The 17,382-nt window shown below is 46.8% G+C and overlaps 1 protein-coding gene across 2 annotated transcripts; it reads left to right on the forward strand.

Annotated features, from left to right (window-relative positions):
• The first annotated feature begins 336 nt into the window (after window positions 1–336).
• On the forward strand, window positions 337–17,137 carry PINK1 (PTEN induced kinase 1). 2 transcript variants are annotated; one of them, XM_081016146.1, is made up of 8 exons: window positions 337–790; window positions 2,593–2,889; window positions 4,844–4,969; window positions 7,810–7,970; window positions 9,198–9,361; window positions 11,444–11,571; window positions 12,919–13,155; window positions 14,120–17,137. In XM_081016146.1, the coding sequence occupies exons 1-8, from the start codon at window positions 440–442 to the stop codon at window positions 14,378–14,380; spliced, it is 1,725 nt and encodes a 574-aa protein (XP_080872272.1). In that variant the 5' UTR covers window positions 337–439; the 3' UTR covers window positions 14,381–17,137. The 2 variants fall into 2 exon arrangements, with proteins under 2 accessions (XP_080872272.1, XP_080872273.1); XM_081016147.1 differs by having other exon boundaries at window positions 4,844–4,947; window positions 7,791–7,970.
• Window positions 17,138–17,382: the final 245 nt, after the last annotated feature.

A 17,382-nucleotide genomic window follows, 5' to 3' on the forward strand; every position in this document is an offset into this window, starting at 1 on the left:
CCGCCCTGAGCCCGGCCTTGGCTGGGGAGGGCGGGGTATAAATACAGTATTTTTTAAAAAAATTATTATTATTATTATTATTATTATTATTGGATGAGAACAAACCACATAACAGCAGGAAGACTAAAGCCGCACGTTTTGATTTCAAAATAATAAAAGCAATAGTAAAGATACTGTACTCGAAATATACCGATGTGGAACGCAGGCTGCACTCTGCACATGCCCGAGGGCAGGCTTGCCCGCTTCCCCTTCCACCACGGCCTAAGAATAAACAGGCCCTCCCGCTCGCGCCGCAGCCCCGCCTCTGCGGCGTCACAGTCCTGGCCGCCGCCGCCGCAGCAGCAACAACAACAACAACAAGAACCGCGAGGACGAGGCCAAGGGCAGCGGCGGCAGCAAGAGCAGCCCCGGGCCGGGCGTCTTGGGGAACGGGGCGGAGATGGCGCTTCGGCAGGCGCTGGGAAGGGGCGCGCGGCTGGGCCGGGGCCTGCTGTGGCGCTGGCTCGGGGGAGCGCCTCCCCCTCCTGCGCCGCCCAAGCCGGCCGCCTTTCTCGCCCGCCGCCCGCAGCAGCCGCCGCCGGCCCGCCCGGGCTTCCTGCGCGAGGCCGCGGCCCGGCTGGGCCTGACCGGCGGGCCTCCGTCACCGGGCCTCCTGCTCTTCCGGCAAATGGCGCCGCGGGTCCCCCTCGGGCCCCGCCGCCTCGGGCTGGCCTTCGGCCTCGGGCTGGCGCTTCTGGAGCCGGCGCTGGCCGAGCAGAGGCAGGCGAGCGAGGCCTGTAAGGGCATCCAGGTAAGCGGGCTAGGCCTCGTTACCATGGCAACGGGGGGCGGCGGCCTTCAGCATAGATTTGGGACGTTTATATTTCCATACCAACCCCGTCCCACACTTCCTTCCATAGAGTTTAAGGTGGTTGTTTGATTGGAAGTCGCTTTGGGCAAGAGAAAGCGACTAACAAATTTAGTAAATAATAATAATAATAATTGATTGCATTTATACGCCCCTCTTTTTCTCCAAGGAGCTGAAGGTGCCATACATGGCCCTCCCCGTCTCTTCTTTTAATCCCAACAACCACCTTGTGGTAGGGTAGGGTAGGTTGAGAGGCAGTGTCTCCCTCAATGGGGTTTGTGGCTTGAAAAGTGATACGGAAAGGGGGGGGGGATGTCTTCTTCTTCACCTTCTTCGCTACAATATATCCATTTATTTCCAATTGCCAATGTCAAAAGGAACTAAAATCTATAAAATTCATAGAAAATCAACTTGCCAATTTGCTCAATTTCTCTAGGACTCCATGACACCTCCCCTGCCCTCCATAATCCCTCAAGCAAGGTGTCAAGACCCTAATCCTGTCAAATCGCTCTGCCAAGCCCTTCCTCCGGGCGATGCCAGGTGACAGACTATGCATACATGGACCATTGTCTTCTCAGGATGTGCTTATCTGCGCATATCTCCAGCTCTGCATATTCCGCCCTCCCTCCTCCATATGTTAATCCGGTGTAACCCAACCTCTTCCTAATGTATTCATGATGTAATCTGTGTAACCCAAACTCTTCTTAATGTATTCATGATGTAACTGGGATGTATTTTGCACTGTATTCTGGGACATGGAGGGAAATTTCAAAAGTTCATGTCACCCCTTTCTCGCTGTTCAATCTCGCCTTGAACCTGTTGCGCAATAAACTCGGATCTCCTGCAGCTTGCTCCTGTCTCCGGCTGAGCTCATTTTCTTCCGCAGGGACCCGCGGACTTAGTCCGACGAGCTGGGTGGCAGAGTAACCCCGCACCCAGATTTTACCGTAACAAAAGGAATTTAAACCGATGCTTCCTAGATCCTTAAAGGTAAAGGGACCCCTGACCATTAGGTCCAGTCATGACCGACTCTGGGGTTGTGGCGCTCATCTTGCTTTATTGGCCGAGGGAGCCGGCGTCCAGCTTCCGTGTCATGTGGCCAGCATGAGTAAGCCGCTTCTGGCGAACCAGAGCAGCGCACGGAAACACCGTTTACCTTCCCGCCGGAGAGGTACCTATTTATCTACTTGCACTTTGACATGCTTTCGAACTGCTAGGTTGGCAGGAGCAGGGACTGAGCAATGGGAGCTCATCCCATCGCGGGGATTCGAACCGCCGACCTTCTGATCAGCAAGTCCTAGGCTCTGTGGTTTAACCCGCAGCACCACCCGCGTCCCAGATCCTTAGTCGGACACTAATCTCAGAGGGGTTTTTTTGGGGGGGGGTCCACAACTTCTAGTGTTTCTCTGTCGCTTTCTCCACACTGTGCATAATTTTATAAACTTCTATCATATGTCTCCTCTTACTCGCCTTTTCGCTAAGTAAAAAAAGTCCCCAAAGCTGCAATATTTCCTCATAGGGGAGAGACTCCATCCTTTTGGTTGCCCTTTTCTGAAACGTTTCCAACTCCTACCTTTTTAAAGGTGAGGCAACTAGAACTGTACACAGTATTCCAAATGCGGCCACACTGTCTCGCCTCTCCTTCTGCAGGAGCTGCTTGGAGCCGACTGAAAAGCACTGTTATCATAAGTATAATATTATGATTTGCATTTTCTCTTTTGTTGTTGTTGTTTTCCCCCATCCAGACAATATTTATCCAGAGGAACAAACCTCAGAAAGAGCCCCTGGGCTTATTCCGCCAGCAAGGCTTCAAATTGGAAGAATATTCCATTGGACGATCTATTGGCAAAGGCTGCAGTGCAGCTGTGTATGAAGCAACAACCCCTTTTGCCATGCCTCACAAAGCAAGTTCGGAGCCAGAAGCTGATCATTTTGATCATTGCGATGGTTCAGATGCCCAGACTGGAGGGGGAAAGCTCTGCCAAGTTGGTTGTTGGAGAACTGGCTTCCCGCTGGCAATCAAGATGATGTGGAACATTTCGGTGAGGATCCTGTGTTTGGTTTGCTCCTCAGGTGTTGAAGGAAAGTGCATTGAAACCTCAGTCCAGTGGAGCAGTAATTGATGTTAATCTAAAATATGTCCTGCAAGAGCCAGCAGTTGCTACCGTGGTGTCAATTATTTCTTCTGAAAAGTGCGATAGGTTTCTGGGGAGAAGAAAAACATAATGAACAGCTTGATTGGGAACAAAACAACAGTTCTGCCTGAGTAATGCAGCTCTCACAGTGATCACAAGCAGCAGCATCAGAAAATGCAGTGTGCAGTAGTGATGGAAATGGAGTGCTTCTTTTTCCTGCAGTGTTGGCTTTTAAAGAAATCATTTAAAACCTTTGAGGAGCATAATGCCAAACCACAGTGGCCAATCCTTACTCTGCCTGTGCACTCCCTCTTCCATCCCTTCACCATACTTGTTCAGATTCCCTCCCTTCGTTCCGTATTCTTGGCAAAACATACTTTGCCGTGTTGCCCAAACCATGCGAACTAGTTTAGATAACCCAGCAAACAATTGTTTGACAAGAACTGGGGGAATTGCTGTCTTAAGGCTTTCTACATCAGGGTTCAGTAAATATGACTCATCTGAAAGCAGCCCTGTACAGGGAAGTTTTTAATATTTGAGGTTTTATAGTGTTGTTAATATTTTGTTGGGAGCTACCCAGAGTGGCTGGGGAAACCCAGTCAGATGGGCAGAGTATAAATAGTAAAATTAAATTAAAATACGTGAGCAAGGGCAGTGGGCATAAGCCTTCTAGCTCCAGTCCACCTGATGCCATTTCAGTCATTGTTCTTCAGTTCCAAAATGACTGAAAGGCTCTTTCCTGTGACCTCCCTTGTAGTAAGTAAGTAGATATTCCCCATGCACAAGGGATTGTGTGAACCTGAGACTCATTCATGTTGTACCAGAAACCACAGTTTGGCATTACTCCTGGACCATCCCACTGAATGGGAATCAGCCAGCAGATTAACAGAAAATAAAAACAAATTAGAAACACGGTATCAAATATGATGCAGAAACAAACTTCAGTAAAATTCAACAACTGGGGCACAAGTAGATGGGGAGTGGCCCATAAAGATAGGCAGGTGGATTATAATTTCTTTCTCCTGCCCACAATGTAGTTTAAAAAGTAACAGTGTTTGAGAGATATTCTTGCAGGTAATGGGAACTGGAAATGCAAGTGTATTGAATTAAAATCGGCACAATTGTGTTCTGTTCACGTCTTATCCCACCAATGTGTCCCTGATGAGTTTAAAACTTGTGTGAGTTCTGGGCCTCATTAAAAGCCCTCCTACAATTAATTTGAAAAGAAGCCTCCTAACAGCTCCCTTTCCAGCCATTATTTTCTATCCTCTCTTCGTTATTGTTATTACTGGGTTTCCTCATAGGGCTGTTTTGAGGATTGCAGAGATAATACATGTGACTCAAAGCCAAATATAAATATCATTGTTGCCATTATTGGAACCCCCTTCTTTTTAAAAAGCTGTTTTATGCTTCAAGATATTTACCATATCTTGCTAAGGGATTTTATTTCTTTTTTCTTTTTGGAGAGAGGAGGGTGTTTGGGACCTTACGTATTTTGTAGTCCTATCTCCAGATTTCCCCACGTCCCTTCTTTTTATGATACACTGCATCAAAATGGGGATGGGTGGCGCAGAAATCGAATTCAGTACTTAATTCGTTCCGGAGGTCCATTCTTAACCTGAAACTGTTCTTAACCTGAAGCACCACTTTAGCTAATGGGGCCTCCGCGCCGCCGGAGCATGATTTCTGTTCCCATCCTGAAGCAAAGTTCTTAACCCGAGGTACTATTTCTGGGTTAGCAGAGTCTGTAACCTGAAGTGTATGTAACCTGAAGCGTCTTTAACCTGAGGTACCACTGTATTTAGATGAGGCAGCCTTCATTTGAACACAAGGAAAATAAATCATGTTTGGGCTCTTGCAGGCTGGTTCTTCAAGCGAAGGCATCCTCAACTCCATGTCACAGGAGCTTGTTCCAGCCAGCGGCTCAGCCTTATCTGGAGAATTTGGTGCGATCACTCCTCCCAGGTATAATTTGTTAATTTTGATGGTGTAGGAGAGGGAGCTGAGGCTGATGGGAGTTGTAATCCAACACATCTCAAGGACACCAGTTTGGGGAAGGCTGTTTTAAGTACATGCAGCTTAATTAAGATTGTGAGCTGCTCAGGGTGCAGACCTTTTCTTTTATTAACATGCACAGTAATAATGCACAGCAGTAACAGTCCTACTATCCCTATCCTTGACTCATTGTGTCCTTTCTTCTTGCTTTCCTCATTGTCTGTTTTATTTCATAAGCTCCTAGCAGCCAGAGACCTGTCTAGGTTGCCTTGGTAAATTGGAAAGGCAGCACAAACTGTTACGGTACCTTAGAAATAATAACAAAGTTTTGTGACACCTTAAAAACTAACAAATTTATTATGGCATAAGCTTTTGTGAACTAGAGTCTACTTGTTATTCTTAGCTGCAGGTATATGAACATGTGGTTGGGGATGGAATTGTAAGTTCAGAGGGAAATGAGGTGCAAAAAAAAAAAAAAAACACCAGCAGACAGTGACAATTCATTTAGATCTTAGAATGCATGCAAAATAAGCACAGCTTTAGTCTTGGAGTCTGAATTGAGACAATAGTTTCCTGTCACAGTGCAGATGATAATTAACTCAACATTACCGAGTAGATTTCTTTGTCACCTCTCACTGATATTGTAAAGCGGTCACTGTGCTTATTTTGAATACATTCTAGCTCTGAGTTGGCACCCTTGTGCTTCCAGCATTTCATTTCCCTCTGAGCTTATTGCTTACAGTTCCCTCTCTGTGTTCCTGCAACTGTTAATGGATCTAACAAATCAGATTCAATTCCACAAAAGCTTATGCACCATAATTTTAGTGTGTTAAGGTGCCACAGACTCTTAATCTTCATTGCAACAAAAACAATAACATGGCTACCCTTGCAGAAATAATAGCAGTTGTTATGCAACAGTTAAAACCTATTGTTTGTAGTTATAAATGGCACCTTCGCCCAGGAGCAAAGTTCTAAACCTCTGGTCAGGCAGCCCATGGGTCATTTTTCCAGTATATGGTTGAAACTAGTCAGAGACACAAGGATGTTAAACAAAGATCAAGGCACAGCCCCCAATAGCTCAGCCATGCTTTGGCTATAATAGGACAATTAATACATTTTTATAGAGAACGGAACAATCAATGACAAAAAATTATACCTGGCCATAGAAGAGCTGGGTTGAATGCAGCTTCTACTCTGGCCCAGAAAACATAATGGCCTACTTTGCTGGGCTGTGAGAAAACACACCACAAAGAGATTTCAAATTCATTTTGCTAATTACCGTATTTTTCGCTCTATAACACGCACCTAACCATAACATGCACGTAGTTTTTAGAGGAGGAAAACAAGAAAAAAATATTCTAAACGAAACAGTGGATGTATGATTTTTGTGGTTCATGCTGTGGCCACACACGTGATCTGACGGTGAGTTTGGGGTAGCCCAATGCAAAAATCCTGAGGATCCATGTGGATCCATGCTTTGTAACCACGTTTTTGTGCCATTGCAGCCCCATGAAACAGTGGGTGCGTGTGTGTTTTTTGGTGCAGGCTGTAGCCATGGATATGCTATGTGATCTGATGGTGAACTTGGGGTGACCCAGTGCAAAAATCCTGAGGATCCATGTGCATCCGTGCTTTGTAACCACGTTTTAAGTGGGGAGGGAAGGAAAAGCATTCAAGGGACAAGGAACACGCGTGGGGTGGGTGGAGAAGGATGTGGCTAATAATGCAGGTGAGGGGTTTAAGGGGAGAAGGAATACGTGCGGGGGGTGTGGAGAAGGAGGCGGCTAATGATGCAGGAGAGGGGTTTAAGGGGAGAAGGAACATGCATGGGGTGTGTAGAGAAGGATGCTGCTAATAATGCAGGAGAGGGGTTTAAGGGGAGAAGGAACACGCATGGGGTGTGTGGAGAAGGATGCTGCTAATGATACAGGAGAGGGGTTTAAGGGGAGAAGGAACACGCATGGAGTGTGTGGAGAAGGATGCTGCTAATGATGCAGGAGAGGGGTTTAAGGGGAGAAGGAGCTCGGTGGGGTGTGTGGAAAAGGAGCTTTTCGGCGAGCTGAGCGGGGAGCGGGGAGGGAAAGAGCACTGTTGCTTTAAAGTAACCAACCGGACAGCAGCCACTTACAGCAGTGTAAGCAGCTCCTTTCCTCTCCCGCTTTGCTCCTTCTCTCCCTCTTTGCTGCTTTACGCAGCTAATGGCGAATCCCCTGCAACCCAAGTCCTGCTCAGCGGATCAGCTGAGACGCTGGGAGAATCGTAATTTCCCCCTCTCCCTCATCCCGTGCCCTCCTGTTCCCAGCAGCCTTTTAAAAAACTTTTTTACTGGTTTTCACTGCGCTCGTGGCTCAGAGCCCTCCTGTGCCCTGCCGTCCCTCTGCAGCCTCATTGCTCCGTTTAGAGAGCGGACCTTTGCTAGCTGAGGCTGCAGCAGCTGTTGCTGGCTACAAGGTGCTTTTTCCGGCTCGCTATGGCTCCCGTCTGTCCCTCCTCCCGTGTAAGCGGCTGCTGGCCGCTTTGCTGCGGTGGCTCTCCTTCCTTCCCTCCTCCTCGGCTCCTCCCCCTCCTCCTGGCTGTAAAGCAAGCAAAGCTAGTGCCGCGCAAAGCGGGACAGAAGCCTTGCAAGCGGCTCCCGCTTTGCTTGACTGACGGCAGCCATGGCTCCGGTCGAGTGCATTCGCTCCGTAACACGCACAGGCATTTCCCCTTACTTTCTAGGAGCAAAAAAGTGCGTGTTTTGGAGCGAAAATTACGGTAAATCTGCAATAGCAATGATAAGTGGTTGTAAGCGGTAACAAACTGTCTTGAAATAGGCAACTTGTCTTCGGTAAGAGGCTGAAACCTCATCCAAATATAGTCCAGGTGCTTCGAGCATTCACGTCCCACGTCCCACTGCTTCCTGGTGCAACGGTGGACTATCCAGATGTTCTGCCCTCCACACTGAATCCCTCTGGAATAGGGCACAGCCGCACACTCTTCCTAGTGATGAAAAAGTAAGTTGGGAGAGAGCAGGGTGGTCCATGGATTGTAGGGCTGCAAAGTGCATCTGGCTTCTAACGTTTATGGTTTGGGACAAAAGTTGATCCTCTGTTCCCAACAACAGTGATCAAGTGGCAAATGTGGTTTCCGAGCTCTCATCATCCGTGAGCATTGGCCATGCTGGCTGAGGCAAATGTGAGTTGGAGTCCAACAACTGTTGGGCCGCAGGATGGGGAAGGCTGCTATAGCTAAATGATTAGTTAAGATGCAAGACTGGAAGATGAAAGGTAAGGAAGAGAATCCACTTCCACTATCACCCCAATACACTGGAGCTTTCTACGGTTAATGCCTTCATCATTTTTAACCCACAAGAACTAGAAACTTGATTTTTTAGAAAGAAAGAAAGAAAGAAAGAAAGAAAGAAAGAAAGAAAGAAAGAAAATGAGGAAAGCAGAATTAGCTCCACATCATGTCCAGTTCCATCAAGGATGAGGCCATGGTGCGGTTTGAAGGAAGCTGGCCAGACAGTAAGCTGTAGCTGAAGCAGGGAGATGGGTCAAGAAGCAGAAAGCAAGGGTAGTCAGAAACAGGTCCTAGGAAAGAGACAGTGTGCTCTGAAGAGTGCAGGGTGCTAATTGCTCTGAGCCATAATTTTCAGGAGTAATTTCAACAGTCTCTCTCTCTCTCTCTCTCTCTCTCTCTCTCTGTGTGTGTGTGTGTGTGAGAGAGAGAGAGAGAATATTGGAGAAGGAAACAGCCCACACCTTTTAGCTAGTGAAGGTTGACTTAAATTTCTGGTGATGTGGTGCATTTATTTCAAATACCCCATAGCAAAGGCACCTTCCCATGCTTTTTCAAGCTTTCTGCTGCTGTTGATGAGCAGCATCATGCCATGGCCATCTCCCATTCCATGGTGACATTGTGGGGGAAAGTGGGCCCAAGAATTACTCAGGTCCTGCTTGCAGGCTTCCCATGGATGCCTGGACTAGATGGGTCTTTGACCTGATCCAACAGGGCTCCTCATGTTGCCCTATACCACCAAAGCAAGGAAGGAGTTGGATGGGAGATGTCTCTGCTATCTAGAACTCCAAAAAACAAGTTCATTCCCACATGAAAATGATGTTTACTTCACTACACCACCAAGGATGAAGAGAAAGCAATGTTTCCATTTTCAGCCAGATTTAGGTGTTGCTTCTGGAACCCCACTAATGAGCTGCCACTTCCTTGCTTGCTCCATCCAGCTACCCATGTACGCTGCGCCAGTATCTCTGCGACAGGATCCCAGCTGCTCACCTGGGCACCATGATGATCCTGCAGCTACTGGAAGGGGTGGACCACCTCGTTCGACACGGAGTGGCTCACAGGGATTTGAAGTCTGACAACATCCTCGTTGAGTTTGACGCCGGTACGTAGCGCAGCTGCAAAACCTGTGCGTGTATCTGGTCAGGGAGAAGTGATGAGCAGGATCATTGTGCTTGGAATGGAGAAAACAGGTAGAGATCTTAAAAATGCTAGAGGAGTGGTAGAAAACCCTGGCATCAGGCTGCTCATCATCACATATCACCAACAGAAAGCACTTCGGATGGGGCAAACCCAGCTTCGAATCGCTGCTGGGGCACACACCTAGGCTACCTCACAGGGTTGGTGTGATGATTAAATCATGCAGAGAACTTGTTTGGAATGTCACCTTACAAATGTCATAAACAATAATTGCAGGTGCCCTCTTGGAAGGGATACTCCCCATTATATGTCACACAGGATGTTCCAAGTAGTCTCGGTGCTGCTGTGTCGCCTGGCTTAGAAGATGCATCTTTCTTGCACTTAGGTTATAGGCAACCCAGGAAGCTGCCTTTGCCTGAGTCAGACCATGTTTTGGGTCTATTGAGTAGAGCCAGTGTTGACTGGCGGTGGCTCTCTCGGGTCTCCGTCCGAGAGAGGTTTGTAAATGGAGATGCCAAAGATTGAACTAAAGACCTTTGACATGTGAAGCAAGTGCTCTGCCAGTCAGCAATGGCTGCTCCTAATGAGCCTAGGAAGCTGGCTTATAACGAGTCTTTCCCTTGCTCCATCTAGCTCTATATTGGCTGCACTGGCTGCCAGCAGCTCTTCAGCATTTCCAGCAGGGGTCTCTCCCCAGAGATGCTGGGGATTGAACCTAGGACTTTTATGTATGTTTGCAGAGCAGATGCTCTACAACTGAGCTAATACTTCAGTAACAAATGGGGAAAATGGAGTTGAGGAGAGCCCATTCTCTGTCCACTGAGGATCTTAAGCTGTCTCAGGCAGAAATGCACTAGGCTAGAGGAACGGATTCTTCCAGCCTTAAAATTAAATGTAGGCAAAGTGGTAATAGGAACACCCAAAATGGCCTGACCATATTGGCTGCCCTCCAGCTCCGCAGTTGCAAATTGGTCGATGGGTTTTCTCCAACTCCCTGATTTTGGACATCTGTGGTTTGCCTGGCTGCACAGCAGCAATTTCTGAAGTCCCAAAGTACAAATAGGCTAATAACTCAGTGCTTCGGGATCGTTAAGCAGTAGGTAATCCCAGGGCAAATTCACGCTCTGCTAGAGCCCAGAGCGCTTTTGGCCCACTGTCAGTTTCTGGCGTTGGATATGTTAATTACTCTCAGCCTGACTGAGACTCAAGTGGGCAGGAGACAAGTAAGGGCAAGCAGAGCAGAGTAATTAACGTCCGCAGTAGAAGCACATGCTCTGTTCCCTCTGAGAAACGCTTTGTAGCACGACGATGAGGCAGAAACTGCAGGGGAAAGATTTGGTCTTGAACGAAGGACGCAGCTAAAGGTGGCACCAGAAATCCGTGCTTGTGCATCTCCTGATGCAGAGTGTGTGCTTACTTGGTGAAGGGTGGTGGTGAATTAGGTTGGGAGCATAGCACTGGTTTGGTGGGGTTAACGCTCCCCACCTCAACCTTTTCCATTAAAAACCTTCATTATTTTTCAGTTTCTGAAAATACATCCTTTATCCCTACCCCCAAGAAACATTCCATGCACATGCAACTATCGCAGTCAAATATTATGTAGGTTTGTACAACAATTTAGAGTTGGTTATAACAGTTAGTGTCTTATGACCCCTTCCCAAACACTGCTATCAGAGAAATCATTCCAGATCGAGATCCTCCTCACCCCACATGGGCCACATTTGGCAGGTGGATGGATGGGGTTGCCCACCTGTCAATAATCTGATGCCACAGTGATGTCAGGTGGCCCATATTTGCATAGCGCTGTGCCTGGAAACCCCAATCAGCTGCCAGCATTTGCAAAGCACTGTGTTTGTAGTGCTGCTGATCAAACAAGCCGTGTCATAACCTGCTCCACATGTGGTGTCATATATGCCCTTGAACGAACCTTCCGGGGGGGGGGGTTTACAGCCCTAGAGACTTGCTCCTGCTGTCCATTCTGAGTGCTAAGCTGGTCTGCTGTGTGTCTGTTCAGAATGTAACTCTGTTCCCTTGCCATCATTTGCAGCTGGATGTCCAGGGCTGGTCATCTCAGATTTTGGCTGCTGTTTGGCCGACAAAACAATTGGCTTGAAACTCCCTTTTACCAGCTGGTATGTGGATCGCGGGGGCAACGGCTGCCTCATGGCGCCAGAGGTAATTGTCTATCTCTCTCTATTTCTCTTGGTATAATAGGGTTTGTGTTTTGTAACTTTAACCATTATGTCTTAGTCGCTACCTTCTACACATTCATATACCTGCGGTTTACCGTATTTTTTTGCACCATAACACCGACTTTTTTCCTCCTAGAAAGTAAGGGGAAATGTCTGTGCGTGTTATGGAGTGAATGCCTACGGATGACGGGGGGATCTGCTGCAGTCATGAGCAGAGGATCCATGGTTCCCCTTCCTTGCCTCCTCCGTGGCTTGCTTTGAAACAGAAAAGCGGGAGAAGAGAGGAGCCGCTTACATGAGTCCGGAGCTGCTTTTTTCAGCGAGCCAGGGAGGAGGGAGAGAAGCAGAGCCTTTAAAGGAGCAAAGCGGGAGAGGAGAGGAGCCTTCTCCCCTTAAACCCCTCTTCTGCATTATTAACAGCATCCTTCTCCACCCACCCCACGCGTGTTCCTTGTCCCTTGAGTGCTTTTCCTTCCCTCCCCACTTAAAACGTGGTTACAAAGCACGGATCCACATGGATCCTCAGGATTTTTGCACTGGGTCACCCCAAATTCACCATCAGATCACATAGCATGTCCATGGCTACAGCTTGCACCAAAAAAATCACGCACCCACTGTTGCCTGGGGCCGCAGTGGTGCAAAAACGTGGTTACAAAGCATGGATCCTCAGGATTTTTGCATTGGGCTACCCCAAACTCACCGTCAGATCACATGTCTGTGGCCACAGCATGAACCACAAAAATCATACATCCACTGTTTCTTTAGAATATTTTTTTTCTTGTTTTCCTCCTCTAAAAACTATGTGCGTGTTATGGTCGGGTGCGTGTTATAGAGCGAAAAATACGGTATTTATTTTGGCTTTATTTTATGACTGTATTTGTTTGACAGTGATCTATAATTTTATATGGGCTACATATATAGGCACCAGATCCCATTTGATAACCTTATCCTTTGCAGAATCTTGTATAACCTTTCTTTTTGAAAATTTATTTGTATTTTATTTTTTTAAGAACTACTCCAAATTAGATGTGCCTTTGCACTACACGTGCACATTTTAAAAATGCAGTTAGCTTCTGGGTTAGGCCGATAATTAATGCGATCAAAGCGGGCATTGAGAAGCAATGTCATCCCTTCTGCCCCTGCTGTGCCAAAAGTGGCATTTTACCAAAAAGTATATGCCAGCTTCAAATTCTCTCCTCCATGCCTCTCCTGATCCCATTAATTATCAGCCGCTCCAAGCGATTTGCATTTTAAGAAACCTGCTTGGAGGCATTTAAAGTTTTGGCTGGCCTTGTCTGAAGGTTTGTTTTCCGTATCTGTTTCCTGACAGGTTGTCACTGCTACCCCCGGCCCCGGGGTTGTGATAGACTACAGCAAAGCAGATACATGGGCGGTTGGGGCAATGGCATATGAGATCCTTGGTGCCCATAACCCCTTCTACGGCAAAGGGGGAGCTGCTCTGGAAAGCAGGAGCTATCAAGATAAGGATCTGCCACCTTTGCCAGAAACTGTACCCCTGGAAGTGAGGAAGCTGGTTGGATTGCTGCTTCGGAGGGATCCAGCCAAGGTGAGAGTTGCTCTCTTCTTTTCACAAGGGCTTCCACGCCTCCCCACATCTTGCTTAGCAATGGTCATACAAGCCCAGAAGCCAGTATCCTGCAAAAGACCCTCTGACTGAGACCAGAGGGCTGGGCTTCACCTGCCACCGTAGTACAGTCTAGGCAAATGGCTTTCATTGGACCAGCTGTGGCTGATACAATAATAGAGGATATGGCACTCCCAGGAATCTTTGTCAGGAAGAATGGGTAGCTGGCATGCTCTTGTAAGTAAATACGTATATGCTCCAATTTCATTAAAAATATCAAAGTGGTGTATGACAATAAATGGCCGGGGGGGGGGGCAGACAGAAATAAATAAATATATATATACCCCACACTCACTCACTCTCTCTCTCTCTCTCACACACACACACCAGAATGAAAGATCACCACCTAAGAGTAGAAAAGATGTAGAAAAGGCAGCATAGAAGGTTTTCAGCAAATGTCCAAAAGTTAACACTGAGAACACCCACTGAGTCTCTTTTGGAAGAACATCGTACAAGACTGGGCCTAGGGCACTGAAGGCTTGATTTAGTAATGGTATCAATGAGTGCAAAGCTGACTATACAAACCTTTCCCAAATCTTCTGAATTGTACACTTTTTAATTTTATTTTAAACAACTGGAAACTTAGGAAGCTGCCTGAGGCCAGGTCAGACTGTTTGTCTAGCTAGCCCAGCATGGCCTGTGTTCACACATCCTGATAAGCCAGGATTTGCTGGTTTACCATGGTTGATTGGGCTCAAACGGCATACACTAACACCTTGCCTGTGTTTGAGTGCTTTCTACAATTCTCCCCCTTCCCCCAGAGAATGTACCTCATTCCAGTGGGGAAGTCTGCAAACAGAAACCAGAGAAAGGCACACCAGAGGTGCTCGCCTGAAAGCAAACTCCGCCATTCCTTTGACTTTCCCCACCTCCTTTCCTATTTCAGAGGCTCTCTGCACGCGTTGCAGCCAACGTCCTCCACCTGAGTCTCTGGGGTGGTGATACTCTCAGCCTGGAGGACCTGAGACCTGCCAAGATGGTTGGCTGGCTTCTTCACCAATCACTCGCCACCTTATTGACAGATCGCTTTGGAGATGGGAGCAAAGTCGAAACAACGCTGAAGAGGTGCTTTCTGGCAAACCTGGAGTATGAAGATCTCTTTGAGGCAGCCGCCCTGCTCCACTCTTGGAGGAGCATAGTGTCGTGATGGGCTCAGATCTGCTCACAGCTGTTGTTGACATTTCCTCTGATGTTCCACTAAAAGCATTTAAACTGGCTAAGCTACCTCTTCCTTGCAGGCCGAAAAAAAATACTGTAGGTAAGAAGCACTTTCTAGGGATTGGAGTGTTCTCATTGTAAAGGTAGATTGGGTTTGGTTCTGATGAAAAAAAACCCAAACAAACCTGATGCGGTCATTGCATTTGGCCAGCAAAGAAATTCAGGTTGATTGTGTTGCTTTGAAAACAGAGTAACTGGCTGCAATAGTTCCTTTTCAAGAATTGGGTCTCTGCTTCAAACATCTTAACAGTCTCTGTTGAGAGGGGAGGTAGCATTGATGCAAAATAGATTTCCTCAACTTAGTGCCCTCCAGATGTTTCAGAGGGGGATGATGGGAGTTGTAGTTTAAAACATCCAAAGGGCAGCAGATTGGGGAAGGCTGATACAAAATGTGTGCTTTTTCTCTCTCTCAAAGCTGTTAATTTTTTGCCATTTAAAAAACGTGATGAAACTACATTCTTTTCCCCCTCTGCTTAGATATCTGAGGGTGGTTTCATGCCAGTATTTTTCCGGGGGGGGGGGATGGAGAATCGAGTGCCCTTGGATTTACGAATTCAGTTGCCTCCATCTCTACTTTACCAGGGAAAACACATCAGACAGAAGGGGGAGGGACTGGGTCTGAAATAGCTTCTCCTGCCCCTTTTGACTGGAGTATTGCCCAGGCAGCTCCTTGTTCATGCAGAGCCTTAGGAAAATGGGGAGGAGATTTTATTTCTCTTATTTCACAAAATAATTTTCACACTGCCCCTTAGTCCTCTTGTTGCGTGTCAGGCTTTCACCCTCCAGATGTCTCCCAACTCCCATTGGCCCCAGTAGCCAGCAGGGCCAGCAAGGGTTAGGAATGATAATAGTTGCTGCCTGGTAGTTGCTGGGGGAGCCTTCTGGAGGAGCGTTACCATGACACTGCTTCAACTGGTGGTAGGGAGGGAAGCAGCCCACTCCCAGCATCAAGGAATTCTTACCCGTCTTTGGATTCTTTTGTATGTGACCCATCCAAAGATCTGTTCCCCTGACAGAAAAAGTGATACATCACTTCTGGAGTTGGAGTTCCTTCCTACAGAAATGAAGAACGCAGGATTGGGAGCAGGGCAATAGAGAGTGGGGTAAAGGAAAAAGCGCCCCCCTTGTGTCCTGTGAGCCTAGCAGGGGCCTTAGGAGGGGATGGCTCCTCTACCAGTTCCATGCACCCCAGCTGAAACAAAACCTCTATAGAATTGCTCTGTTGATCTTTCTTACTTAGTCCTTCTAGACTTCCCCAGGCAAAATGCATGTTAATTGTTCAATTGTTAATTAATCTGTGAATGAGCACAACAAGGAAAGTAAGGAAACTATTCTAGAGCCAAAAAGATAAATACATTTAATCTAAACAGGGCACCAATAAAATCTTGCAAGGGTCCTTAAACAAAGAGACACAGTTACTTGAACTGTAATGAGCACAAAGCAAACTCATTTAGATAAGACACCTGCTGGAAAGAACAGCTGTATATTTTGTGAATGCAGAGCTGAAGGGAAGCACATACCGGTCCCTGCCTAAGAGCCACTGGTGGCATGGATTTTGGGTTTGAGTATATATGTTGGTGTATATTATAGTCTATTGTAAATCAACTTGGGACTGAAAGGCAGGATGTAATCTTCTAAATAATGGCTCACCTTTGCCTGCCGCTGCCCCCAAGGATGTTGGAGGCTGCAACATTTGGCCAGTGATCAGGGGGTGTTGGGAGCTGCAGTCCAGCAACAGCTGGGGGCCGAGAGATGCCTAATCCTTGTTATAGATAAGTAGGGGTGGGGAGTCTGTGTGAAGGACAAGAATGTGATAGGGAAGCAAAGTGAAAGGAGGACTTTGAATCAGGAGGAGAAAGCACCTTCCATTTGGACTGGAGTACTTCCATATATTTTGTTGCTAATTGGGATAGGAGCAGTGAAGGGTCATTTGCATTTAAGACATCCAAATATTCCAAGTTTGATTCTTTTCTTTAAATTAAAAAAGAGAAGCATCACACCACTTTGATGATCCAGCTGGCAACAAAAAATTCTGTCCTTGCTTTGCCATCCCAATCACTTGCCTATCAAGGATTCCACATGTTTGCCTGCATGGAATTCCTGATCATTCATAGCGACCAGGCCAAGCAGTTTAAAGGATGCTTTAGTGGCACAGGACTTCTAAATATATATATATATTTCAATACTAGAAAGGAAGTTGATGGAATCCCAGACCACTCCATGCAGTTGATTTCTAGAAACCAACTATCACAGTGATCTGTCACATATACTTTTGGAGACTATTTTAAGACTTAAAAACGGCGGTGGGGGGTGTTGACATCTGCAACTTTAAAACAATTCCTATGATTTTTGCAAACCCCAGCTGGAGGGTGCAAGAGTCCCTGGATTATTCCCTCTTTATATGAACAACAAGAGGAGAGGTGAAAGGGCGGGGGTGGGGGAGAGAAGTATCTACCTAAGCTTTGGCATCACAGTAGGCTAACTGAGCCACCTCTCATTTGGCAGAATGAATAAACGTTGATGTTCTACGGAATCACTTTGGGATGTTAATAGTTAGCCTGTGTTGAGCATTCTTAATTACTTTAGTTAGACTTGGTAGCTGTTGAGGTGTTTGTTGCTAGTTGGGAGAGTGAATTAGGTTACCTATTGGTGAAATAAAGTGTGTGTTACTTAAACACTAAAAAAGTATTTGGACATTCTGTTTTTTGTTCTGCACCAGGGACCGAATACCATTGTGGCACTAAGGGAGGGCAGATTCCAGGGAGTCTATGACAGGCATCCCCATTCTGAACAGCCGTCCTGAAAGAATGAGGGTCTCAAAAAGTTTGGATGGATTCTTTCAGATACTAATTGCGCACCTGTATACATTCCACAACAAAAGCTGCACAAGCATACATTTTAATCCTTTGTAGCAAAAGCCAGCCTTCTGAG

Source organism: Podarcis pityusensis (assembly GCF_964106645.2).
Source record: "Podarcis pityusensis genome assembly, chromosome: 8".
Taxonomy (NCBI): Eukaryota; Metazoa; Chordata; class Lepidosauria; order Squamata; family Lacertidae; genus Podarcis; species Podarcis pityusensis.

Coding starts and splice junctions, on each gene's coding strand:
- PINK1 (XM_081016146.1), top strand. CDS start 440: ATGGCGCTTCGGCAGGCGCTGGGAAGGGGCGCGCGGCTGGGCCGGGGC. Junction 791..2,592: donor AGGCCTGTAAGGGCATCCAG/GTAAGCGGGCTA, acceptor TCCCCCATCCAG/ACAATATTTATCCAGAGGAA. Junction 9,362..11,443: donor CCTCGTTGAGTTTGACGCCG/GTACGTAGCGCA, acceptor CATCATTTGCAG/CTGGATGTCCAGGGCTGGTC.